At 46.3% G+C, this 27,748-nt stretch overlaps 2 protein-coding genes and 1 long non-coding RNA gene across 3 annotated transcripts; all 3 read right to left on the bottom strand.

Moving 5' to 3' along the window:
• Positions 1–8,670: 8,670 nt before the first annotated feature.
• Positions 8,671–9,927, bottom strand: LOC141027607 (uncharacterized). The gene has a single exon (XM_073504693.1). The coding sequence runs from the start codon at positions 9,925–9,927 to the stop codon at positions 8,671–8,673; it is 1,257 nt and encodes a 418-aa protein (XP_073360794.1).
• A 7,240-nt stretch (positions 9,928–17,167) lies between these two features.
• Positions 17,168–20,798, bottom strand: LOC120968469 (uncharacterized). The gene is made up of 5 exons (XR_012188735.1): positions 20,441–20,798; positions 20,239–20,345; positions 20,016–20,137; positions 19,501–19,569; positions 17,168–18,387 (listed from the first exon to the last, which is right to left on the bottom strand). It is a non-coding gene; the product is annotated as an uncharacterized lncRNA (long non-coding RNA).
• A 2,586-nt stretch (positions 20,799–23,384) lies between these two features.
• Positions 23,385–24,011, bottom strand: LOC109736522 (CASP-like protein 1U2). The gene has a single exon (XM_020295735.1). It carries the CDS (start codon positions 24,009–24,011, stop codon positions 23,385–23,387), a length of 627 nt encoding a protein of 208 aa, XP_020151324.1.
• Between the last annotated feature and the right edge of the window lie 3,737 nt (positions 24,012–27,748).

Raw genomic sequence — 27,748 nt, 5'->3', positions numbered from 1 at the left:
AGAATTTGTGATAGACCACGTCTGAACATGAAGCCTCCCACAGGCGGTCGAAAAAACTAGTTCAAGCTAGATGCTGACTTTGTCCTTCAACCGCCGGAAAAAAAGGAAGTACTTATCTGGCTGAAACAAAATTTGAAGTTCACCGATGGTTATGCATCGAATATAAGTAAGGGAGTCAATCTTTCAACGGGAAAAGTGACCGTCCTGAAGAGTCATGACTACCATGTATGGATTGAGCGGATAATGCCGGTGATGGTTCGATGCTATGTCCCCGAGCATGTCTCGCGAGTGCTTGCCGAGCTAAGGCATTTCTTCCGCACGCTCTGTGTTAAATAAGTAAGTAAAGAGGTGATTGAAAAATTGCATAAGAAGGCACCGGAGTTGATAGTCAAGCTAGAGAAGATCTTTTCTCCAGGCTTCTTTACTCCGATGACACATCTCATTCTGCACCTCGCGAACGAGGTATCTCATTCTGCATCTCATTGTGCACATCTCATTCTGCACCTCGCTGGCAGTACGGCCCTGAGAGACAGAACAAGCATCTCCAACGGAAATGTGGAAACAAAGCTAAGATTGAAGCTTCTATAGCTGAGGCAGTTATCCTAGAGGAGGTGTCAGACCTCAGGACATCATACTATCCAGACCATGTTCCCCATCTGCATAACAAGGTGCCTCGATACAATATAGAAGAGCCCAAGTATCAACCCAGGCTCCATCTATTCAACGCGCAAGGTGGGAGGGCTGGGGCCTCGAAATCTTATAACATGCCACGACAAGAGTGGGAGGACCTCATGTTCTATATCTTGCACAACATCAAGGAAGTTGAGGAAGTGTGGATGAGGTAATACCACTACACCATTCCTTTATGTCTTCCACATCATCATGTTCTATGTTCACTTAGTCCCGGTCTAACACCGATTTTCTTTTTTTAGTGATTTCGTTCAAGAGGAATGGATGGGAATGAATCCTCCTACTGAGGCGGAGGCACTTACTCTTCTCCGTCATGGAAACCCTGGACGTAAAAATGTTGTTGCTTGGTTCATGGAGAAAGTAATTTTCCACACTCCCCTATTAAATACCTAGTTCAACATTTATTAGTTAACCGAACTAATGCACGCACCAATTTCAATTATACTTGTAGGGAAAAGATCCGAACATAACTATGGATGATGAATTGAGATGGGTTTCCATGGGTTTTGACCCTGCCGTCATGGCATGTAAAAAGTATGATGTGAATGGGTATCGCTTCCATACAGAGGAGCACCAGAACAGCCGGCCCGATCCCAAAACTATAAATACCGGGGTGTACACCCCCGGTCAAAATTCAGTAGACTACTACGGAAGGGTACAAAATATATACGAGGTTAAATTCCGCCAGGGGCGCGAGACCCTAAGTCTGCCTGTGTTCAAATGCCGATGGTTCGATCCGCGGGAGGGGGTAAAACATACGCCTTCCATTGGTTTGGTCGAAGTTAAACCATCAACCGTCTCTGTGGGAGCCGATCTCTTCATTGCGGCTACCCAAGCTACACAAGTATATTATCTGCCTTACCCATGCCAGAAAGAGTACCTAAAGGGTTGGGAAGTTGTGTTCAAGGTGTCGCCACATGGTAAGCTACCGGACCCGAATGAAGACGATTACTACAACATTAACCCCATGACATACGAGGGAGTGTTCTACCAAGAGCAACATGATGATGATGATGATGTGGTTAGAAACAATGACACTAGACCATTGGGTGATGATGATGTGGATCCAAACGTCGACGATGCACAGAATGATGGTGAGACCATTGTCAATGAAAATGACATACTTATGCTAGAAAAGTTAAACGAATACGCTGACGACGAGGAAGAGCCTCCACCTCCGTCAGACAACGAAGATGATATGATTGATAGTGATGATGAGACGGACCGAGAAAGAGGTTACAACAGTGATGATTCATATGGGTTCTAGCAGATGTACGTTTCAAGTCATTTTTTTCTATAGTTTAGGAATATGCCTTTTTATGCATTTTTATTAATGTGTTTATTATCCTACCTTTTCCTTCATTTCATTAATTTACTAATTGCTTATTCTCTTTTCAATGCAGGTTCGTGGAACATGGGCAAGGGGAAGGCCGACGGCGTGGGTTTCCTACGCAAGGTCATCGGCCTGCCTAGTCGGAGTGGTCGAGCACGTAATCCTCCCCCTCGGCTACTTGACGATGACTCCTCACAGGGAGGTCGAGGGAGAGGTGCCCCTAGAGGAAGAGGGGGCGGGGGGAGAGCCCCTAGAGGGCGACGTGGTGGGGGAAGAGCCACTACAGGGGGTCGCGGCCAGAAAGAGCGCAACCTCACCGACTTAGGGGTGTTGTCTTCGAGGCCCTCCTCTAGTGAGGTACCCTCCTCTAGTGAGGTACCCTCTGGCGAGGAGGAGGACGACGAGGAGGAGGAGGAGGTTCGGGATGGGGCCGAGGAGGAGGTGGAGGAGGAGGCAGGCGAGGAGGAGGAGGACGAGGAGGAGGAGGAGGAGGTTGGGGAGGGGGAGGCAGGCGAGGAGGAGGGTGGTGGCGGGGAGGATGGTGGTGACGGGAAGGGGGTTGACAACAAGGGGTGGCTGCGTGGTAACGCAAAGCTACCAAAGCAGGTTCCTGCTACTGAGGAGCAGAAGTGGCTCATTGAGCCCACGGGGAAAGAGTAAGTGCCACTTTATACTAATTTCATTATTTTGCTTTTCACTTGCTTATTCCGGTTGTTATTTATTTTGCTTGTCACGTGCTAATAGTTCATTCTTTTGCAGCAACTGGATATATTCTAAAGGGGTCCGTATTCCCAACGGCCTCATCACCGTCTAGCTGAAGTTATACTGGCCGGGGTTGTACTGTCTGGATCCAGTCAGGCACCCGGACCGTCGGGTTTTGGCCACGAGCTGGGACCACTGGGAAGCGGCCCTCCATGATATGAGACCCATGCCAAGGCCGTGATCACTACTTTCCGGGTGAGTTCTCTTCAGAAGCACAAGTCCATTCTAGTTTCATGAATGATTTAACTTATGGCTTCTTCCATTCTTGTTTCATGCATGATTGTAGAAATTCTATCGAGTTCTTCCGGAGCACAGGGCCAGAGCGGACCAGATCATGCTGCGCCAATGCAAGAAGAAGGCCTGCTAGATGCAGTACGAGGTGCGCTATGTGGCCATCTCGACATACTACCACGACTATCTTAGTGTGTAGATGACCAATGAAGAAGCGCGGAGGATGGGCATTACCTTGGAGAGGGACGAGTTCTTGGCGGTAAGTATAAAAGATTTTTCATTATGCTTTCATTACCTTGTGGTACATTTCACCGTTTCGTGTTGACATGCCATTATGCTTTCATTATGTAGGTGTGTCCAAATTGGTGTTATGGAAAAGACGAGTCCTGGGCGGCATTGGTGGATCTTTGGTGTGATGAGGCTGGAGCCTGGGCGGCTACGAGAATCAAAAACAAGGCTAACCGAGGGAAGAAGGGAGTACATGCTCAGGGAAACCGAAACCACTATCTCAACAAGGCAGTTAATGTATGACTAACCCTATTAAACATTCTTCTTCTTCTATTTACCATCACTTTCTTATGTATGACTAACCTCTATTTGGTGGTGCAGGAGGAGAAACTGAGGCGGCCGCTCTCACACATGCAGGCGTGGGAGATTGCCCATACGCGGAAGGACCCCAAGCCTGGCGAGCCCAAGTACTACAGCAAGAAAACCGCCGGGAGGAAGAAGGCCTACTCCGAAGGGTATATGAAGTTACATCCTGACACACCCGACCCCATTGCGGCGGATCTGGACGATAGGGTGGTGGTGGGCATGGGGCCGAAGGAGCACGGTCGGGAGGCGGTTCTCGATGCTATGATCACTCCTACTATCTCCTACACACAGCTCCGTCGGATCGACCTGAGCCTGAGCCAGCGCACGAGCACGCCAGTGACCAGTGCACAGTCACAGTCCCTCTTTCAGGAGCAACAATCTGTAAGTATTTTCCCTCTTATCTTCATTGCTCACTTTATTTTCTGCATTTAGTAGTTTTATGAGTTCCATCATGTCATACTGTAGGCCTACCTGGAGTACACACGCCAGGAGACCATGGCGTGTCATGAGAGGCTTTATGCACACCATGAGCAGAGGGATCGCTAGATGCAGCACGCTTTTCAGGAAATGGCGGCCGACAGGTGTCCTCAGTTGCAGCCAGCACAATGTCCTCCAGCACAACTAGTGTTGCTGACCTTTGAGGAGTTTGTGGAACAGAACGTTGGCCCCTTGCCGGTTAGTTCATCCCCAATCAATTCACCCAAAGCATGTCATGCCTTTCAACACAGTCATATATCCCGTTAATGTCTTTTCAACATCCAGGGAACAGGTGGATCTACCGTTGCCGGTGGTCTTCGCAGCACTCCCGAGTCACGGAGCCCGACCACTCCGATCCACGGAGGCGGAGGCGGAGGTGGAGGCGGTCTTGGCGGTAGCGCAGCCGCTAGCAGTGACGACCTGGGCTTCGGCGGTCTTGGCGGTGACGACCTCCGCGGTGCTCGACGTCCTGGCGCTTAAGCCTTTGGGTCACATGGTGGCGGTCTTGGTGGTGATGATACTTATATGCGTGTGATGTTTCTTATTGTTGTTTGTGAGACTCTTATATGCTTTGGTGGTGATGATACTTATATGTTTATGCTTTGCGATGCTTCTTATGATGTGTGATGATGAATTTGTTGTGTGATGTTGCTCCTTATTTTTATGTGATGCATATATTGCTGTATGATCCTTATATATGCTATATATATTCAAATGAATTGAGCTGAAACAAAAGAGAAAAAAAGAAAAAAAGAAGAGAGAAACTATGCCGACGGCTACGCCGTCGACATAGAGCTGGCGTGAGCTCCCAGTGGCTGACACGTGGCAGGTCTATGCCGACGAGAGCCCAGTTGCTGCCACGTGGCAGGTCTATGCCGACGGCTTAGTTTGAAACTGTGCCGACGGCTAAGCCGTCGGCATAGACCTGCCCCAGGGGTGACGCCTGCTCGGCACGGCTAGCCGTCGGCATAGTTTCACACTAAGCCGACGGCTAGGCCGTCGGCATAGCCCTGCCCCAGGAGAGCCCAGTTGCTGCCACGTGGCAGGTCTATGCCGACGGCTTAGTTTGAAACTGTGCCGACGGCTAAGCCGTCGGCATAGACCTGCCCCAGGGGTGACGCCTGCTCCGCACGGCTAGCCGTCGGCATAGTTTCAAACTAAGCCGACGGCTAGGCCGTCGGCATAGACCTGCCACGTGGCGAGCAGGCGTTGGTCAGCACTTGACGGCGGCCGCCGTTAGACGATAACGTTGCCGACGGCGATGTACGGACACTGTCGGGATAGGGCCTATGCCGACGGCCTTTCTATGTCGGCGGCCTTCCTGGCTACGCCGACGGATATGTTGCCGACGGCCCTATGCCGACGGGGGCCGTCGGCATAGGCCTGTCCCGACGGCCAGAAAGGGCTATGCCGACGGCCCTGGCCGTCGGCATAGGGTGCGATTCCGGTAGTGTGTGTTCCTTCTCGGTGATGACTGGTCATGAGCATGGTTCAATGCTGGCCATGCTACATATTGCATGTGCTCCGACTGCCAAGAACTAGGCTATGCAAGTCCTGGTTATTGTATATATGACATGACGAGCGGTGAAGCTAATCTAGTTTAATGAAGTGGAGGCCATGGTCCTACAAAATTTCCCAAGATGGCGTGGTTCTTCCCCTCGGAGTGAGAACCAAACAATATTGAAAGTTTTCATTCACCATAGTTAGTTTTATTCTTTGCGGTGTAAAAAAGAGTTTTATTCCAAGATTATGGTGTTACAGTTCAAAGGAAAAAGTTGCTCAATAAAGGGGGGATCTTGCCCTAACCACACAATCCTGGTGCACTCGACGTGAGTATACTTTGCCAAACAACCCGCCACACTATTTTTTTCACGATGTAATTTGTAAGGAATAAACTCCCTATCCTCCATTGTTGCCTTGAGCTTTGCCACAAGATGACCGTATGCGGATCGATAAAGACTATGAGAAGATAAAACTGCTATTGCCTCTGACGTAAGGATGGTGAGAAGGCAGTGCCTTCAAGAGGCGGACAGGGAGGTCTACAAAGGATGGCCACTTCCCTTAGGATGTTCTACAACCCACTTAATCCAGGTGATGTTCGCACCTGAGTTGGAATTGCTTACCATTGCTGATAAGTTTCATCCTTCCCTGGGCACCATCCCAAGTTTCACCACTTTTAGGACAAACACTGGATGCAGTTGGAAGGTGACGCTCAACAATCTCAATGAGAAGGTTGGCATGGATGAAGGGTGAAGAGCCTTTGCCACTGCTCATGAGCTGCAGGTCGGCTACCTCTTGGCATTCAAGGTACTGACGCAGGATGCTTTTACGGTCACTGCCTTCGACCGTTCGTGCACAGATGTGGTCATCCAGTGCGACATGGACAAGGAAGCCCAGGCAGTGATAGATGACTAAAGGGTTGTATCACTAGTAGAAAACAGGGCTTTGGTCACAGGGCAATATTAACATTAGTCTCGGTTCAGTCATGAACCGGGACTAATGTGAGCATTGGTCCCGGTTCACCTGAGCCCTTTAGTCCCGGTTTGAGACACGAACCGGGACTAAAGGGCATCACCCTTTAGTCCCGGTTCGTGTCTCAAACCGGGACTAAAGATAACCGGTACTAAAGGTCCCATTTCCAAACTCTACCCCCCCCCCCCCCACCCCCCCCGTCCCCCGTCCCCGTGGATCGCCTTTCGGTTTTGTAAAAAGCAAAAGAAAATGATAAAAACATCAAAAATTAAAATCCTTCGAGATGTAGTTATGTTACTACATCTACTAGTTAGGAAAATTTAAAAACCTAAATTTAGACATGTTTTGCAAAAAGTGTAGGGAAATGTAAAACGGCTATAACTTTTGCATACGATGTCAGAAAAAAGTATAATATATCAAAATGTTCAGCACGAAAATCCGCATCCGATTTTGATGGCCTACGACCTGTTTGCAAATTTTTAGAATCCTCAAATTCTAAAAGGAAAAAAAGTTATGCTCAAATTTCTTTTTTTAATTTTTGTTAAATCTGGTCAAACTACTTATTCAAGAAGTATTAGTGTTACTAAATAATTATTCAAGAATATTAGTGTTACTAAATAATTATTTCAGCTTTTTTGAATTTTGGTCAAATCTGGTCAAACTGTGGTCAAACAATGGTCAAACTAATTATTCAAGAAATATTAGTGTTACTAAATAATTATTTCAGTTTTTTTGAATTTTGGTCAAATCTGGTCAAACTATGGTCAAACTACTTATTCAAGAAATATTAGTGTTACTAAATAATTATTGTTTTTAGAACAATAGTTTCAAACTCAAACAGTGAAATGTGTGACTTAATGCTCAAGCTAAATTCCTGAGGGTTAATAGGATTGACATCTTACTATTTTCAGGAAAACAACAAGTGCAGACTTGGAAACGAGGGAGAATAGAACCCGGAAGTTAAGCGTGCTCGGGCTGGAGTAGTGAGAGGATGGGTGGCCGTCCGGGAAGTTAGATGATTTGGAATGATGAGGGGTGATTAGAGATTAGAGGTTAAATTGAGCAGTGATGAGGGGTGATTAGAGATTAAAGGTTAAAATAATTCAGAAATTTGAAAATCAAAAAATTTCAAAAAAATTTCATAAAATTGCCTTTAGTACCGGTTGGTGTTACCAATCGGGACTAAAGGTGGACCTCCAGGCAGCGGCCACGTAGAGGGCCTTTAGTCCCGGTTTGTGTAAGAACCGGGACTATAGGAGGAGGCTTTAGTAACGACCCTTTAGTCCCGGTTTCAGAACCGAGACTAAAGGCCCTTTTTCTACTAGTGTATAAACTCTGTCCATAAGTTAGTGTGTGTGATGTGAGCTACTACGAATATGGTTGGATGTTGTTTGTGCTACTTCGGTAATGCCTATATTTGTTTAAAGCATGTGGTACCATAGTTCTGCTAAAACCTAACCACTCGGAAAGGTGTTAGCACAAATCACGACTTGAACATCCAATGTAAAGTTCAGATAGTATGGAGTAAAGGAGTACATTTTAGAAAAAATAATTTTATTAAAGTAAACATCGGCTGATGCACTTAAAATATTGTTCAAAATAGATGGCCCAAGATAAAAAAAATTGCGGGATGGCCCAAGATAAAATAAAAATACACAAGCAGTACCATGGTAAAACAGGCAAAAATTGCAAATATTGGTAGTGTTACTAGTTTTCCACCTAAAGAGTAAAATGAAAAAATACATGTTCCTTGTTCCATGTGTTCTTTTTACAGTCCCACGTTACGTGTGTCTCAAAACTTCCAACAATGATGCTACAAGTGCATTAGGTCGAGAGGTCAAATAATTACATAGAGAAAAAAAAATCTATGTCATTATGTATATATATAGGAAGAAAGTAAGAAATGTCTCACATCAATGTGGGAAAGTAAATAATTCTAGATCATATGGAGAACGTTTTTCTGATAAATAACTTTACAGTAGACAGTAGCATTGTGGAATAAAAATAAATGAAATATTGATATTTCAATACATACATTGGTTCATTAGTGGATTCTATAGGGATATGTATGTGTGTCTATCATCAATCCATCTCGTAAAATCGTTCGATTGTTAAGCTGAGGGGAAGAACCATTCAGACCTAAAATATTTGTTTTGACTATCACTCGTACTAAGGGAAACTATACTGCTTTTGCCGCTCATTATGTCGAACACACAATAGATAGGAATGCCATGGACGAACTTTCGGCAGTTGAAGCACTTGCACTGTGCAGAATGCTGCTTATGTTTCCATTCCCATGACCAATCATTGCCTGAAAGAAACACAAGGTTCCCTCCATGAAAAATCTGGTGATGGTGCTCAGAGGAACCTGTTACCGCAAACGCTCTCGAGCCAGTCTGTCCAACAAAGAGGACCTGGTGCCCCAAGTCTTTTACCTCAGACCACCGGCCCTTATCCAAGTCTGCCTCGAATACACGCAGATCCATTGTGTGGTGATCAAGCTTGAACTCGTTCATCACTTCAAGAATGCTCCACCGTACCATCAGTAGCTTTGTGTTGTCGGCTGATGTGACTAGGTAGCATTTCATGTCCATGTAGCCCGCATCGGGTTGTTCCTTAATGACATGCTCCACGCGACTTTTGGACAATGAATCTCCGACAAACTCATAGGTGAACAGATTCCCCATCCTACAGACAGCAAAGATCTTTCCATGATGGAAGGCTACGTCCTCGTAACAAAAGGTCCCGCCATGGTGCTGAATAGCGAATGTGTCGCCTGCTTCTGACCACAAAAGTGGAAGTGCCGTGCCCGGGCAGAAACCTCCAAAGTTGGAATAGTTGGGGAATGGACAGTCTTGGAACACAGCGATGACGAGTTTAGGTGACAAGAGGACAATCTTTTGAATGTTGTTGTGTGGCGCGCCACACCCGTGGTGGGGCTTGAAGGTGCCGACGACGCCATTAGCATGAAGGGGCATCCAGTTGTAGTAGCAGGGTAGCTCTATGGCCGGCGTGGTTCCAGAGAATGGGTCTTGGAGGAAGCAGCTCGAGGATGGCCCATGCTGAAATAGGAGCAAGCTGCCGAATGAAGCGTCGGCGCGGCAATCGCTGGGGATGGGGAACCGGCGCACCTTACCATCGATAAGGCTCTGGTACTCGCCTTTGCCAAGGTTGATGCACGGCACGGCTGGCGGCAGCAGCAGACGCTGGTGCTTTGCGGCCAGGCGCCAGTCCAGGCAAACGGCGCAAAAGCTGAGGCGATCATCGTGGGACGCGAGACGTGAGAGGACCACGCCGGCGAGCTCATGCGGCAGGTCCTTCCAGGGCGGAGAAGTAGAAGAAGTGCCGTCGCCGAGGTCATGCGGCATGTCCTTCCAGAGCGGAGAAGTAGAAGAAGTGCCACCCGATGTCGCTTGCCGAGGCAGAGACCCATGACGAGATATGGGTACCTGCCGTGCCTTGCGTTACTCTCAGACAATGACGGTGATGGACGACGACCTGATTTTCAGACAATGACAGGTGCAGGCACATACAAAGCTAGCCTCCCGCCTGCGTGGTCGATTCTTCTTGACGTGGACGTGTACTGGCTATTTCTATCCCGACCTTGATCGAATCGATCTAGCCAACAATGATCCACACCAGAACAATGATCGACCTTGGTTATTCTCTATCTATTGATTTTTGCGGTCTTGCATTAACGGCCTTGACGTGTACTACTCGGACTAGGATGTACTCCTAGCTATAGATCGCCAAAAAATAAAAGTCCTATCTAAAAAAAAAGCTATAGTCCTACTTTTTCTTGACTCTCAATGGAAACCAGGTTTCCCTAATCCTTGCGTGCGCGCGAGAGGAGGGATTAAGAATCGCCGACCAGCGCTATTAGCGGAGGATTGTTGGCCCATAGCAGCCAATGTTTCCGCCAGTGAGGATGGTGAGCTAACTCTGCCATTCTTAACAGAGGAGGTTTGGGCGGACGATTGCTTTGGTGTCATCTCCCTGATTCCTAAAATAGCTGATGCGATGGATATTCGCCAATCACAGTGATTACCGTGCTCCAGCAGTGACGAGGGAATCCCCCATCGGATAGGCCCGTGACAACATAAGGCCCAACTAAGAGGTCCATGCAGGCCCAGGACCATGGATGCATAGGACCAGATAAACGCCAACAACAAGTGGTGGCCACCAAGTCAGAGTAGACACCAGTCCGTTTTCCCATGAGTCGGGAGCTTTAAAAGTTGGGATGATACTATAGTTGGGTTTCATGGCAGTCGAACAACTAGAAGCATTTAGGGCATGGTTAATAGTATATATAGTCGAACAACTAGAAGCATTTAGGGCATGGTTAATAGTATAGCCAACTGTTGGCTATATTGTCTTGCCACATTATTTATAGCCAACCTTATAGTCGGCAAGTACAATAGTTGCATATATATATATATATTTTATTATTTTTATACATGACCCACCTTTCTCTCTCACAACATGCCCAGGAGCACGTGTCGCAGCCGGTTGTTAATCAGTAGTCCGCTTCCCTTCTCTCTCCTCTCTCCCCTCCAACTCATCCAAAATATAATCTTTAAAGGCTTGCAGCCCGCCTACGTCATCCTATTGTACTTGCTCCTAGAGGAGTTACACATGAGGGTTGACTATGTAATAAATAACAAACATTACCATAACCGTCTGGGATATGGTATAGGGGTGCCTTGCTCCCCCAAAGGTACGGGTCCTTGCTTGGCGAGTAGTGAAAAATGCTTTAGCAACTATATATGGAAAATATGGCGAAACGAGGCACTGACATCTGTCCTATATGCGTGATGGAACGCGAGGACACTTTCCACGTCTTTTGTAGATGCCCACGTGCTCGAGATCTCCAGAACGCCATGGAGGAAAAATGGCGCATGCCGAGCCTGGCTACCGTCGTCAATACGGGACCGGAATGGCTTCTTCACCCGCTGAATCGTTGCAGCGAAGATGAACGCTCCTGGTGCTTATGACGGTGTGGCGCATCTGGCATGTCCACAATGAGATAACTCACCAGAAGCCAGCACCCCCGACGGAATCATCTCGACGTTTCCTCTCAAGCTACATTGAGTCTCTTGTTTGTATCAGGCAACACCCACATGCAGATACGGCGAAAGGAAAGATGGTCCTGAGGTATGATTATATGCTCAGCCAAAAGATGGATCGTTCAATGATGGCAGCTGAACCTCGGCCATTGGAGAAATGGACCAGACCACCTGACGGCTGGTGCAAGCTGAATGTCGACGGCGCCTTCGTTGCCAATTAATTTCTTTTTCTTTTTTTCTACACATTCTCTCTTTTTATAGTTTGGCCTCTCATTATTTTCTCTTGTTTTTGTCTTCACATAGGGAAAACTGCAACGTCATCTCTATAGGCCCCTTATTATTCTCTTCTTTTTTACAGGATCATTATACTCTTCCTAACTGTTGAATGACAGGGTTTTTTTTCGAGCTAAAGGACCTCAAGCTCCCATTTTCATTTCCATCAAACTGATAATGCAACCACCAATTTAGAATGACCAGTTTATGCCACAACTTTGCTTCAGCTTTTCTTGTTGCGCAAGACTGGGACCGTTTAGGACGCCGTCCTAAAGTCTAGTTGGACAAGCTACATATTAATTAATGTGATCTGATGTGAAAATTAATTAAGGTCCTTTTGTGCTATCATTCACGCATTCTAACTCTCCTAACATATACACGTACATACACTCACCCTTATGAACGCACGCATCCACGCCCTATCCATACTGAGCCGGCATCTAATCTTGAGATTGACAAAGTCACCATAGAAGCATCTTAGTCGACGGGAATATCTCCTCTCATTGAATGAACTTTGCCGGAAATGCGAGCACTAGTGCCAAGTTTCGGACTTGAACCCTGGTGGACTAGTTTCACCACAAGGAACCTAACCATCTAAGCAATGCTCAGTTCGCACATATTTTAAATGCTGAACGATTGGTTATTAAGCATGATCGGAATTGCAGGAAATGCAATTTATTGCATCCTGTTGTTTGCTTTTTTTTTCTTGGCCATGACCGGAACTGTTTTAGGGCATCATGATAGTGCTATTAATTTTTTTCCATGTAAACATGTTATGATCTCTCAGAAAATAATGTTTCATAAGCCAGTGGTACATATATATGCAACCGAAATAGCCATATATACGACATTTCAAACCAGATTCTATTACGGTGCAAATTCGAGTTATACAATTAAAAGAATTGGCCAAATCCAATGGCGTGTGTGGTTTGTTGTACGTGGACAGCATCACTCATGTGCGACCAAGCTTCTCTTAATTCGAAGAACAGTATTAATGTGCATGCAAAAGGAAGGATGAGAGCCACCAGATTTATAGACGTCGCCCTGAAGTGCAGTTGGATGGTGTATGTATATCAATGTGATATGGCGTCACAAATAAAAATTAATGGTCGGCACGGTCGCCAGGAGGGAGATCGCAACGGATGGTTACCTTCACTCAGATTGCCAACTCCCGCCCCAGTGAACGTTTATGGTCGTTCGCCATGGGACGGGCTAGAGAGACCTAGAGATCTAAGAGCATCTTAGACGATTCAAATGTAAAAACACCTAACTTTTGGACCGTCTGGGGCAAAGAACGCTGCTTCAGCAGATGGCAGATGGTTCATATGTAAAAAAAACTGAACCGCGGCCTCCCGGTGATGTAAAATACAACACATCGCGGTGCAAATTTGCATCGCGAGATACAACTGCTCCAAATTCGGCGGCCGCCCGCCAACGCCCTACCGCCGTACGTTTCCTTTCACAGACATGCCCGTCCGCCCGCCCGAACACCAGCTGGCCGGAAATCGCCACCGCCGCCGCCACCGCCCAAATCCTCGCCTCTGCCGCCGCCACTGTCCCAAATCCCCTCCGCCGCCCTCCGCCGCCCTCGCCCCCATAGCCTCCCTCGCCGGAAGCCGTCTCGCAACCGCCTGGGCGCCGCCGAATCGGGAGGCAGCCGCGGTGGCATTCGGCGCCTTCGGTGGTCCGACTGGCCCGTAGGCCTCCGCCGGGTCCTTAGGCCGTCGCCGGCCTCCTCCCTGTTGGCCACCAAACTCTTCTTCGCCGCCTGTCGAGCTCCTATTCGCCGCCCGCCGAGCTAGCTCTCATCACAGCCACCGTCCGCAGCAGCCAATCCAACCGGCGGCCATCTTTTTCCACCGCGCGCACAAGGTGTTCGCGCGGCTGCTGGCCAGTTTTTTACATCTTGTTTTGGACCATCTGTTGGAGAAGCTCCTTTACCTCTCCGATTTGGACCATCTGTTAGAGGTGAGCATTTTTCGGAGCTCTGAAACGCACCATTTAGCGGCCCATATTTTACATCTCCGATTTTTGACCGCCAAAATTTGGACCATCTATTGGAGATGCTCTAAAAGGCCCAGTTACAAAAAAGCTGAGAGATCTTATAAAACTGTCATCCTCTACAGGAAAAATGCCATCCTATCAAACATTAAAAAAGCATCACACACAAAATATCATCTCTTAATAATAAAAATGCCATCTCTTAAGTAAAACAATGTCACATCTTAATAAAAAAGCCATCTCTTAATTAAAAATGTCATCTTTTGAAGAGATGGCATTTTAGCATCACACAACAAATGCCATCTCTTAAATAAAAAATGCCATATCTTGACATCTCTTATTACAAAAAAATCCATCCCTTCAAAATAAAAATGACATCTCTTAATATAAAACTACCATGTTACTGATTATTAAAAATGTTATGTTCTCATTAAAAAATTCTATGTAAAATTGCCGTGTACCTAAGTGAGAAAAAACATTGTTTTGCCAGATAGATAAAAAAAGAGAGAAAGGGGGGGGGGGGGGGGGGGGGCTGGGATTTTATTACGATGGAGGCTCACATTCGTAACCAATCTTATCGGTGGTGGGATTTTGAAATGTACATGCATGATTCGCTAGCTTTTTTTAGCACATCGAAAAGGGTTTGAGAATCAAATGTGTCTTCGCCCTGTGTCATGATTCGTGCAACGAGAAACCAACGTGAGATAGAGGGTTTGTTGGGATGGGAATGTATCTGGTGCACCAGGGCAATTGGTGCTACCGGTGCACCGATCCCCTGTTACACATTCAAAAATGTTCAAAAAAATCCGTAAAAAATTTAGTGCATTGGCACAACATCAATGTATGTTGTCATAAAAATTCTAACCAAAATTCGAAAAATTGCTCGAGATACAAAAATCACAAATTTGACACTGAATAGTACATAACACAGGTTGGGCTTCAGTTTTGGCCCATTAGCACATTGATGTCAAATTTGTCATTTTTGTATCTTGAGCAATGTTTTGAATTTTGATTCAATTTTTTGTGACAACTTACATTGATGTTGTGTCAATGCACTAATTTTTTCGGTTTTTTAACATTTTTTAGTGTGCAACGGAGTCTGGTGCACTGCTAGCACCATTTGCCCCAGTGCACCAGATACATTCCTGGGTTGGGATTGGCCCCTGGGGAACGGCATCCAGCTACTATTCCCTAATATTTTTTAGGTAAACGTTTGGGACGGTGCACCGGCCGAAACTTGGGCCGGTCGCACCTCGCTCGCTCGAGAAACCACGACACACATCCACGCTCGCTCGTGACAGGAAGGAACACAAGAAGCCACGTCCATCGCGGGACCCACACACAATCTATCCCCAGCTTATCTCTTCCTCCCCTCTCCCTCTTCCTCAATCCCCTTTTTTCTGTTTCATCCCGATCCAGAACACCTCGCCGCCATTCGTACCTCCTGACGAGCTCTTAACCATGCCGCCCGGGGGGGGAGCAGGTGGCGGGGTGGTGCTGCAAAGGCACTGGACCACGACGCATCATGAGCAAGAGTGGCGGCACGGCCGGCAACTGCAAGCTATGTGGCAGCCGGCGTGTATTGGCTTGGCTGTGCTGCAACTGCACTTCCACGGAGCTGCAACCGTGGTCGGAGAAAGCTGGAACCACGGTCTAGCGGAGCTGCAAGGATCATACATGCTAGCGAGGGGGTGCTACAAACATGGCCGAGAAAAGCTGGAAGCGTTGTAGCTACAACCAGGTCTGGCGGAGCTACAACCAGGTCCGGTGGAGCTGCCAGGTGAACCAGTCGTTTTTGCTGGCACCATCTTTTTCTTTTGCTACAACCGTAAGTTTTTTTGCTGGATCGCTGAGATGTTTTTGTTTCGTGAGCGCCGCCGGCGAGGCATGATTTTTGGTGACATTGTCAGCCCTCAGTTGGTTGCGAGGTGTTTTTTTCTGGAACCGGCATATTATTTTGCTGGAACTACCTTAACTTTTGCTACAATCGACCCTGGAGCTCTTCTCCACTGAATTTGTTTTTGCTGGAACCTGGTATTTTTTTGTTACAACTGACCATTGGAGCTATTTTTTGCTACTGAATTTGTTATGCTGGAACTGAAGCTTTTTCTTGCTGGAACCTAGTAATTTTTTGCTTCAAGGATTTTGTTTCGTTTTTAGTTTGGTTTTTGTAGGACACCAGATGCAAGCCGACGGCCGCGGCAAGCTGGAGGCGGTGACGTCGATTAGGTGATGCTGCAACCATGGCGAATCGTGAGTTGGAAGCAACCGGGTGAGGGGATTAGAGCTGCAATCCGTCGGTGACCCCGCGCTAGGGGACCCAATGGCGGCCGTTATGCAATCCCGAAGAGCGACTCCGGCGAGCGCGCCGATGAGCATCTCAGCGAGGTGCTAGCGCAAGGCGTGGGTAGTTCATGGAGTTGTGCTCGAGTTGTACGCGAGCGAGGAGGGGATTTTTTTTTCTCTAGATCTGACGGTCGCGTGTGTCTGTATCCAGCGGTAGGGCGCTGACCGGCCAAAAATTGCGGACGGCGCGCCGGCGCCTAGCGGTGCCCAATTTTTTAACACAGTACAGACGCAAGCGGTCGTACATACACGCATACACTCATTCCTATAAACGCACACACGCACACCCTATCCCTATGAGCACCTTCTTGAGAAGGAGTCGGCTTATCATCTTGACATTTAAGAAGTCACCGTAGGTGCCTCGTCGTCGAGGGGAATGTCTCCTCCCACTGAAAGCTCATCACCAGAAATCCTAAAATAATCCAGGGATAATGCGAGCACCAGGACTTGTACCCTTGTGGGCTAGGATACCACTGTCCCTCTAACAATCCAACCAGGAATAATGCGAGCACTAGGACTTGAACCCTTGTGGACTTGAACCCTTATGGGCTAGGTTGGTTTGCGCTGTTCTCGAAATTAATTAGTAACTAGTAGAATGCCCTTGCGTTGCTACGGGCTCCCCAAAATTCAAACGTCTGGGCAGTCCGGGCTCATTCAAATCCAACCCATACGTGAGGGAGAAATGTGGTTGTCCGGACTATCTGACACGCTATCTCCAACACGTGGTCCCAACACAAAAACTCACTCATGCATGAAGCACCCTCCCATTCCCGCTCAGTTTTCCACTGTAGCATGACATTTCTCTCTGGATTGCCGGCACCACCGCCCATGCCATCTTGGCTTCTGCCACTCTGTCGTGCTTCTTCTCCACGAAACCTTGGGAAATGCTAGCTGATAAGCCAAAGCAAAGTAGTAAGGAAAGGGAATATTGTGCACTCAGGTACTTATCCGCTACAAACACTCCAAGGTTTTATTTACAATGCAGATTGAAAATTTAAGGTGGCAAATCAGCAATGCACTACACGCTCCTGGCTAATCTAATTCAATAAAATCACCAAAAAGTGCAGGTTTGGCCTCCCTATCCCAAAGCTACATTAAGGAGAAAAAGAGTTCAAGACCAACACGTTTGGAAAGTAAAGGGAATTGCAAAGAGGATAAACGAGATTAATAAGAAAAACAGCTATCATATAGTGAAGGACGATCTACAAGATAGAAAATACCTATCAAATCCATGAAAGACTACCGGAGAAAATAAACAAATGCCATATGCATTTTCTTAAAGAGATACATAGTTGCAACTTAATTCTCAAAAAAAGTAGTTAAGAATGTCTCCTTGCGTCCGGAAAAAAATGAATTATCTTTCTCCAAGACCGATGGCAAGCAAATGCATCGCCGGTATACAATCTAAACATTGGAAGCATTTTGTACTTCACGAAAAGGAAAAAGAAACTGTTTGTACCAATATCTATATGTTTGAAGGAAATGCCAATAAAGTTTATTAATAATACCATTATTTTGTAGTCATCCAGAAAATTAACATAGTTTTTTCCTCCTGTTTCTGAAGCCAAAACTCCTCCAGCAACCTAGCTCAATAAGCCGGGCAAGACAGATTGAACAAAAAGTGCATCCTGATTTCTTAAATACAAAACAAAACAACGAAGTAAAAATAAAGCCATAAATCCACGTCTCATTTTTTGTATTTGTAGAAAATGAACTGAGTAACAACAGCATGCAACTCGCAGAGGAGGGAATGAAGCTAATAAAGAACATGCCTAATTTTTTGTTATTCCATTATTAGTCTATGCGTACGAACACCTTAAATACTCTGCATTTCACTGAAGAGATAAGAAAGCAGTTGAGAAGTACTAAGGACTTAAAATGAGCCCCCCCCCCCCCTCCCCCTCAACATCGTCGAAACGTTCTTAGCTAGTATCCATGAGGGGTGAGACGAATAGGGTCACTTACAAATATTTGTCATTGGCTACTATTACAACACCAAGAAAGGAAAAAATTCATCATTCTGCATACAAAAGCAGAGGATAAGGTAGACCTTGGTCTTTCAGTCGCAAAAAGACCTTGGTTTCCTTGATTACCTGTATCACAACACACCTTTTCCTGCTCCCGATGCATGCACTCTTTGATCTGCACCATTGCTCGTGTTAAAGAAATATCTCATAAAAACTACACCTTCACTTGGGCATATTGGAAAACATTTCATGTAACGTACTAAAGGATACTGATAATATGCAAAAGTTATACTCCCTCCGTTTGAAAATACTGTCGTGGTTTTAGTTCGAATTTGAATTAAAGCCACGACAAGTATTTTGAAACTAAGGGAGTAGTAAGAGATACACTGCCTCAATAGAATAGCAGATCTTTATCCAAAAAAGGAATGTAATGCCCTAAAATTTGTAACACAAGCCGTCTTTCACAAAAAAAGCAGCACAAACCTTTTATTTGAAAGACACAAATGTTGTTCTCTCTAATAACAGTTATACACTGCACAAGTTACATTCTTCAAAGAAATAATGTTATCACTTAATTAAACATAGAGGGTCCATAGCAGAAATGCTCACACATGCTGAGAACAAAATGCCATCAGTCCAAGACACCTCGCTGGATCTGTATCAAAACAGCATTTGGTAGTACATAGAAGCATGGCATGAGCTATGAATCAACTTGATTCAATCCATGGTAAGGATGCACAAGCCTCTAAAGATATAGATACATCGAGATGACAATCTAGAATTTAGTACTAAACTCATTTAATCTTGTAGCTCAGGGAAGATTCAATCATGCAATTAGAGGCATACAATTGGCGTGCCAGAGAAGATAAAACTAACATGAAAGTAACTGATTACCACGCTGTAATATTTCGAATAAACACTCCCAAGAACACTGAACTTGACCCAAGACCATCAACACACTTAATAGATAAGTAGTTGTCGCACTCGAATCAATATCCATGTACTCTTTCGATCATATTGCTAAGTTACAGTTCAATTGTATAAACGAACCACAGTTCTTGAATCAATATTCATGTATTTTCTACTCGCCTAGCTACTAAATAAACCAATCACCTATATACAGAATATGTATTACTACAGACCACAATGTGCAGATAGATGAATGGAGTTCATTTGTGACATGTCACTGTAAAGTTCAGGGGAAAATACATGTACTCTAAATACTGAAGGTAAATTTTTTTCTCAAGACAAAATATATTAAAACAGCATCAGATCAGCGTGAACGTACCACACACTCAACCCAACCCGATGTAGCTCCATTCGTTGGATCATCGTCGCCGGCGACTTTGATGTGAAGCTGTAAAAACCACCGATGCCCAAATCGAGCAAGGATGTTATCCGAACACCACCCGTTCATCACAATTTTGACTGCGGAAACTTCTTCTTAGTGCTAATAATAATTTTCTGGAGTAACTAATCGTTTTTCAAAGAGATAAACACCAGCCTCATAATCACATACACAGAATAATGATCCATTTTTCCTCGCAAGATCTCATAATCTACATAATACATAATTTGCTGACCATTTGCATCAATGGAATAAACAGGGCTCCTTGTCATAACGTCTAGGATTCTATATGGCATAATCAAGGTCAAAAAATGTGGAAGTAGAACAAATGATGCACCTACTAAGCACCATATACTTCACCACTGGTAGCCCCTCCTCCATACACAATTGCGCAGAGAGGAGCAGAAAGCATAGATAGAAAAATTGCATATGAATAGGCATAGGCACACACATACATTCTACATATCTTTTCGGAACTCAAGTTTGAGCTCTTCAGGGTTTTGTTCCTTTGTCTCGACCCACCAGACTTTAGAAAACACAATATGCGGAGAGATTTCAGCACACATTAGTTTTTTTCCTGGGCAATGGAACTGGAGTACTTCAGCTAATTGAATCAGCATGAGGCATGATGTGAAATGAGTTAGTGGTAGCTTTTCAGGTGAGAGGTGAGATCCTGACCATGCTCTTGAAGACGTCCTCACAAGCGACGCCCTTGGCCGACCTCATCATTTGCAGCATCAGGTACTTGTTCTTGGGGTCACACATGCGTTCCCAACAGCTTCATCCTAACCCAAAGATCCAATTTTGCATCACAAAATCTCGAGAAAGAATTACAGAATTCATCGGATTGATTAATTTCTTCACAGGGCCGGAACCTGACCTCTCTCCTTCTGACCCTTTCTCCTTCAAGCGAGTTGATGCTGCTCCTCCTCAACTCACGACGGTGAAGGGAGAGGGGGGGAGGGTGCAGCCCGCGGCAAGCCGGCAACAAATCTTGTCGATGTCGAGGCAGTTGTTGGGATATCGATTGATGTTGCGGCGAGGAGGGGGTCGAGCCGCGGCGGCGTAAATTCCGGCCCCTATGTGCCTCGGATGTGACGGCAACGGCGGGGCACCGAGGACTCGCGGGCGTCGCCCGGGCGCTGAGGAGTCGGCGTCGTCGGGCAGGGCGAGGAGATCGGAGAGAAGAAGAGAACGGCGGCGCGAGGACGCGAGGAGTGTGCACGCGTCGTGAGGATTCCCTTAAAACTGGCAGGAATGGATACGATTGATGACGGTGATAAATAGTGGTGAATGTTGGCCTAATTTACTATCATCATGCATGGAAACGAATCATCAAGAAAAAAAATACTTCCTATTAGTACGCTCATAGGAAGCTTCCTAATCTCTGCTACCAAACTGTTTCCGCCAAAACAAGGAAGGAAATTATGGACGTGATGCGGAAGGAAGCAAACGTTATGAAGATTAATTAATTTAGATTTGATCTTTAAAGATTGATTGTGATTGATTCTTTTACATAAATACATTACTAAATAACTTGTGTCAGCATTGAAATTTTTGATCCGTTCAGTTTTTTTCGTTGTGTGAGAGGATGACGCGAAACTAAACCGGTGGGGTGGAGGGAGGGGATAAAAAAAAACAGACGAAAATGGTGGGACTATTCAACCAACTCGTCCATTAGGAATAGAAATATATGCCATCATTAGACCAAGCATGTGCCATAATTCAACCATTGAACGTCGGTTTCACTTGGATATAGTCTTTGCCCAATAGCTACATCGTTAGTATGTAATCTTTTGATTACAAAATAACATAGATAAGCACCATGGAATATCAATCCGATCATACAATTTTATATCACATAAAACATAAGGGGTTGCATGATCTGTTATCATGAATGCATGTAATGTCAGAAGGCCATATCATTTTGCAGAAAATAAATACCAAGAGAAAGCAACCTCATACGTTTGGGAATTAATGAGGCAAGCATAGGTTTCGAAGACAGAATAAACGATAAGAGAGCAGCTATGTATAGCTGTATACTCTCATGGCGTGTCCATCCACATGCCAAGGGGTACTTACGCTATTTGGGAAGGAAAAAGCAAAACATGTATACTCTCCCAGCTTCAGGGACAACATAGTTAAGATACCAGTTGTTGTAAAATTGGAAGAGGAATCCTACCCACACAAGATGGCTCATAGAAAGTAAATGGAAACACTAACGCCCACATGTGTGGACGTTTCCCAACTCGCCCACACGTCTGGATCGTCGTTCACTATCTTTTGCATGAATCTTGACACGAAAAGGTGGATTTGATGTGCCACGTAGGACAGGGCTGGTGTATAGGTGTTGAAGAGTTTGCCCACACGCCCGCACCACGCTGTTTGCCAGCTGCTCTGTGTGGGCGAACTAGTTTCTACCCACACAGCCATCACCTAGTTCATGCGCATGTGGGCGAACTTCTTTTCGCCCACACGACACTCCTACGTTGTGGATGACAACTGCAGTTACGCGAGCGTGGCAACTAGGTAAACACACATGGCAACTGTAATCCTTTGCTAGACGGAAACTGCAGTTGCGCGTATGTGGCAACCAGATAAACACACATGGCAACTGTGATTAACAATACATGGCAACTATGGTTGGACCACACGTGGCAACTAGGTAAACACACATGAAAACTACTGTTTGACCATATGTGGCAAGTAGTTAATCACACACGGCAACTACGGTTTGATTACACGCGGCAACTACAATAAATTAGACATGGCAACTATAGTTAACCAAAATAGATAGAGTTGCCATGCTTTTACAACTACACTTGCCATCCCGGATAACTACATCTGCCAACTAGGATGGCAACTAAATCGTCATCTCGCGGGGCACCTAACGTAGCTGCGCCAGGACGTGTGGGCATTTTTGCTTCGTGCCACACGCGCGGAGTAGTACTTGTTGGGCGTGTGGCACGAAGTAGCTGCGCCCACACGTGTGGGCAATTTTAATGTCCATCCACACACAGCCCGTGTGGGCTGCCTCCTACTCACACCACACATAGTGTGTGGGCACATGTCAAATATACCATACGTGTGGTGGATATCGGCGTCCAAAGCAACAAAAAAATAGCACGCTATAGCGCCGTTATAGCGTATTCAGAAGGAAACGCTATATTTTAGCAAATTCGGCCGCTATGGCGCTATTCACGCAATTAGCACGCTACAGGGCACTATAACGTTGTAGCATGTAGCGTTATAGCGTTCAAATAATGAAAAATATCAAAAAAAATAGGGAAGCACAGGTTTACTTTCTAGTTATTGCACGGTAGATGTAGGCTCGGTGCTCAGCGTTTAGAGTTAATATATGTTAAATAGATTGACTACAGTTTGACATTCAGTTTAAAATGTGTGCTTCCTATCTGGCAAAATTATGTCTCTCTATGATGGTGTCTTAATCTATTGAAATACTTTATTTATGGATATATTTGGCATTTTTTGCAAACGCTATTTTGAAATATAGCACGCTATTAGCGCGCTATAACTTGTGTAGCATTTCGAGAAGAGTCTCGCTATATTTTGTAGCGCGCTATTTTTTTCGTTGGTCCAAAGTAAAATGTACACATCCTGAATTCCTGATACTCGGAGATTGCAACATAATCATGAGTTGTACAAATCATCATATCATAGTACTTTTAGCTTTCATCTAAAAAATAAAGAAGTTGTACATACCACCAAATCATATTGTAGTAGATTCCTATAGTACTCCTAAGGGCAACCACGCGACCAAAGTACGTACCTACACACGCATGAACGCATCACGATTATTTAATTCAGCCTAGAACGGGCGGGACGTTGAATGGCAGCGGCACGTCCTTGGCGACGGCGGCGAGGGTGACGGCGATGGAGGCAGCGAGCGACAGGATCTTGGCCCGCTCCACCTGGCCGGCGAACCGCGCGCAGGCGCCGATCTGGGCGGCGTACGCGGCCGCCGCCGTGTAGGCTGCCGCCGTCGCCGAGTAGAGCAGCGCGTGCACGAGCAGGTCCACGACCACGAGCACGATGGCGGGGATGTTGACCCCGGCCGGCGCCTCCTCCTCGTCCAGACTATCCTTCTCGTCGGCCGCAGCGGCGGCGGTGACGGCGGCCACGTCGAGGCTGACGTGCAGGTACACCGCCAGTGCCTCCAGGATGGCCGCCGTGATGTTGCACCCGACCAAGAGCACGAAAGCACCGAACCGGTTATAGGTGAAGGTGACGACGGATGCGGCGGCGCCGGAGTCGTCCGAGGGAGCGTGGGCGGCGCACTCGCTTGACGCGGCCATCACCACCGCCGACACGACGGCGAGCAGCATCGCGCACAGGCGGAGCAGGAGGCTCAGCGCCTTGGACCCGTTAGGCAGCGGCGGCGGATCCGCCTGGTGGTGGTACCTCGACGGTGGTAAGTCGGGACCGTACATGGTCGTCGGCGAGCAAAGAAGTTGAGTAAGGAAGTGCGAGAAGATCTGTATGGATGCTCCGTCGATGATTAGCGTCGCATTCGCGGCAGGGCATATGTGTACTCTTTATCAGGAGATATATGGCAGCCGTGCAGCTATTTGGTAGTCCAGGAAGGCGGTGGATTCTCCAAATGGAGTTTCCATACCATATTCATACATGTGCATCTCGCATACATTTTGCCCGATCTATTTCTTCCATATATAAGATATTTGCCCGATCGCTGAAAATATCAAAATCTTCTCTCTTTTTTTCCCTGAGGGATCAAAATCTTCTTCGGAAGTCATGCGAACGTTCCTGGAAAAGTTCGTGACGCGACGCATACGTCCGATCCGTGCGCTATTCTTCTCAGCATGCGGGGCGCAGCTGTTCACTTCATTTCTTTTTTGCATCACGATATGCACCGCAAGTCGTTAGTCTTAGAGCATCTCCAAGAAACACATTTTCCGTACAAAATTCTGCTCTAGACTCCTAGTGGAGTTGGATAACAGAATTGCTCCAACAGGTTATGTAAACATCATACTCCCTCCGATCAATATTACTTGTCGCTCAAATAGTACTGGATACATCCGCTTGAGTGACAATTAATATGGATCCGAGGGAGGATGGCGTCTTAGAAAGTTTCATGTGGTTACCTTGCCGCCAAAAGTTTACGGGAAGCAAAACTTCCCCTAAACGAGAGGGAAGTTGGGCCAAGTGTACATGATACTGTAAATTTATTCCACGTTTATGGGATCTGTTGAAGATGATTTTTGGCCGAAACATCCCCAAGACAGTAATTTGTTTTTATGGATACGAGATCTGTTGGATTTGCTCTAAAGCACAACACTTGCAAACCTTCACGAAATTATATGGACATCGCGTAAAACAATGTTAGGAACGCTTTTTGTGGGACTTATTGGAGATGCTCTTACTCTCTTATCTCGTCTCTTCCCATCATGATGTTTGCTCTCTCCCTCTAGATTCCCATTCAGGTGGCAAGCACTGCATCTTCTAGCTATGGTCGTCGATGAAATTGGCTCGTCCTCCCCGGCCGTTAGCCACGTTCCCCACGGATTCCCCCTCTCACGAAGGCGAAGTCCTGTGCTTCCTACCCTCACCACCCCTCTTGGTCACCAACGGCCTTCCCCGCCCCACTGCAATATAGAGAAACGTTCTCGTCCGCCACATCCTCCTGAAAAAACCAGGTGGGGCACGGGCTGTACATGTGCTGAGGGCTCTCCATGCCCAAGGAGGGGCTCGGCTTCCATACCAGCTTACCGGGGAGGAGGTGGTTGGCGTCGGCACCTTTAGAGGAGGAGAAGAAAGGAAGAGGAGACACGTGGAAGTTAGGGTGGCAGCGTTGTTCTTCTTGCCAGTGAGGAGCGTGACGAGGGGAGGTCGGGACGATGCTGGAGGAGGTAGTGTTGGGGACCTTGAGTAACCGTTGCTTGGTGAGCAAAGCATGAAGCACGTCAACTTCGTTGTGGTCGGCGACACCAAGCCGCACTAGATCCGCGATGCAGAGGAGCCCCAACCATCCACGAGTTCTGGAGGAGGATGAGAAGAGTAAGCAACGTTTGGCGACGGCGGGGGCGGAGTAGTCACTGGGAGGTCTTGAAATCGCTGATGTCCGGACTAAGGGGTGTAGATGTCGCATTTCTGTTGTTGCTTGCGTACTCGTCAAATCAAGCCATGTGCCCCGTGCATTCTCTTGGTGGAGGTACAAATCACGCTGTGAAGAGAAGCTTGCCGACGAGCCAGAGCAGTGAGAGGGCCGATCGGCAAATGTGGGGCGAGGCAAGGGGGAGGGGCTTGTTTTCTTTCCATCATTTCTTAGTGGAGGTTTTAACGTACAGATATATGTGAACAAAACAAAAGCACATTTTCACGTGTTAGGGTTCCTCTTCTCCTCCCGCGTGTGCGACAATTAAGGCACTCACCCACTTCAAGCTTTGTTAGTGATCCCATGGATTCACATCCCCTCTACTTGTCGCTTAGACAGCCGGGATGGGAAGTGGGATCCCATGCCTCGACTTTGGTGAGTAGTATAAGTTCAGAAGTTTTTGTAGTAAGGGCGGCGTTTTGGTGGATGACGGCACTTCATCTTCGACTTGGTCTTCCTAGCTATGATGCTCCTCGAGTTTGTTCATTGTGACAGGTTTGACAAAGCTCTAGCATAGATACATGTCGTCTCCTTGGAGCGATGAGGTTAGTGTTTATCGTCGTGTGTGCAGGCCAGCTAGATTTGATGTCAGGCGCTTCATATTGATTCATGTCTTCAATGGTGACGACTGTAGCTCGGCGGCACTCGTCCTTAAGGCCACAGACACGCAGACTTTCTGACTGTCATCGACATGGTCAAGCTAACTCTATAGAGGAGCAGCGATAGCAGTGCATCAGCTACACGTTCTGGCGATGGTGATCGTCGTTTGTTGGTGCCCGTACCTTAATGTGATTTTTATTGTTTTTGAGGGGCTTTGTACTTTTTATGGAATATAACAGAACTAGTTGTTTAAAAAACAAAGGCATATCTATATCTATATTATTACCTACTAATAAAGCAAGGTGCGTTTCGTAAAATTTTCATCCGTTCACCACCGAAAAGAATTTTTTTCTAACCGAGGTGGTACTAAATTTTTATGTGTTTGTCCGCTAGAAAAAGAATTTTCGTACGGCGGCCAAGCGCTATGGCCTAGCGAAGCCAGCCCACTTGTTTTTTCTTCCACGCAGCTGCGAAAATTCTATTTTCCGCACTAGGCGACAAAAAGTTGATTTTTGCATAGGGCAACCAATATTGGGCTGGCCATTTTTCTTTGGTTCTTTGTTTTACTTCTATTTTAATTCTTATTCTTCTATCTCTTTTTCCGTTCCATGTTTATTTTTCTTTTAGACTTAATTTCGTAAATTAAAAATTCTAAAAAAATGTTCAGAACTAAAAAACAAATTTAGGAAAATATTCAGAATTCCAAAATTTTGTTGCTATTTTGAAAAATATTCTGAACTTGCAAAAGGTGTCCCATTTTTCAAAAAAGTATTTTTTTTAATTGTTCGAGATGTTTAAAAAGAAAATAACATTTCAAAAAAGGCTAAATGCATACTATTTTATCTCCCATTGCAACGCACGAGCATATGTACTAGTATTTTCAAAAAGCGTGGTGAAACGCCAAAAATAAAACATTTTCTAACTATAGTAACTATCAACGTTACAAAGGGAAGTCACCACTAGATGAGTCCACTGATGAATAGCGTTTCCTCTTTTGCAAGAAACAAACTATCGCTTCGTTGCAAAAAAGATGATCGTGGGGGAACTGGAAATTGGAGCAGCATATATCGACCGTGAGAAATAAAAATCAGACCAACATAATAAGGGAGTGTTTAGATGTCATAGTGTTTCCCAAGAGGGCACTCCTAGGCGCGGGCGCGCCGGCCCAAAGTTGGGCCGGTCACCAGCAGGCCGTTCGATATGGGAAGCCGTAGCCGTACCATTGTGTCTTCTTCGCACGGACATGCGCATCACCCCTTCTCCCTCTTCTTGTGCGACGAGGAGAAAACTGTTCCCTTCCCCCGCCGCGCCGGCCGATCTCCGTGTCCACCCTCCCGCGAAGGTCGCCGCTCTCGCCGCGGATCAGAGTTCCCCGTCTGACGGCGCTCGCAACCTCACTCTCGCCAGTGACGCATCATCCGCCACCTTCGTCACCGTTGGTTGCAACATGGCGAG

The sequence above is a fragment of the Aegilops tauschii genome, chromosome 7 (genome assembly GCF_002575655.3).
Source record: "Aegilops tauschii subsp. strangulata cultivar AL8/78 chromosome 7, Aet v6.0, whole genome shotgun sequence".
NCBI classification, from domain to species: Eukaryota; Viridiplantae; Streptophyta; class Magnoliopsida; order Poales; family Poaceae; genus Aegilops; species Aegilops tauschii.
This window is presented reverse-complemented; position numbering and strand designations above follow the sequence as displayed.

Excerpts from the sequence above, each read along its gene's own strand:
- LOC109736522 (XM_020295735.1), bottom strand. The coding sequence starts at position 24,011 with ATGTACGGTCCCGACTTACCACCGTCGAGGTACCACCACCAGGCGGAT.
- LOC141027607 (XM_073504693.1), bottom strand. The coding sequence starts at position 9,927 with ATGCCGCATGACCTCGGCGACGGCACTTCTTCTACTTCTCCGCCCTGG.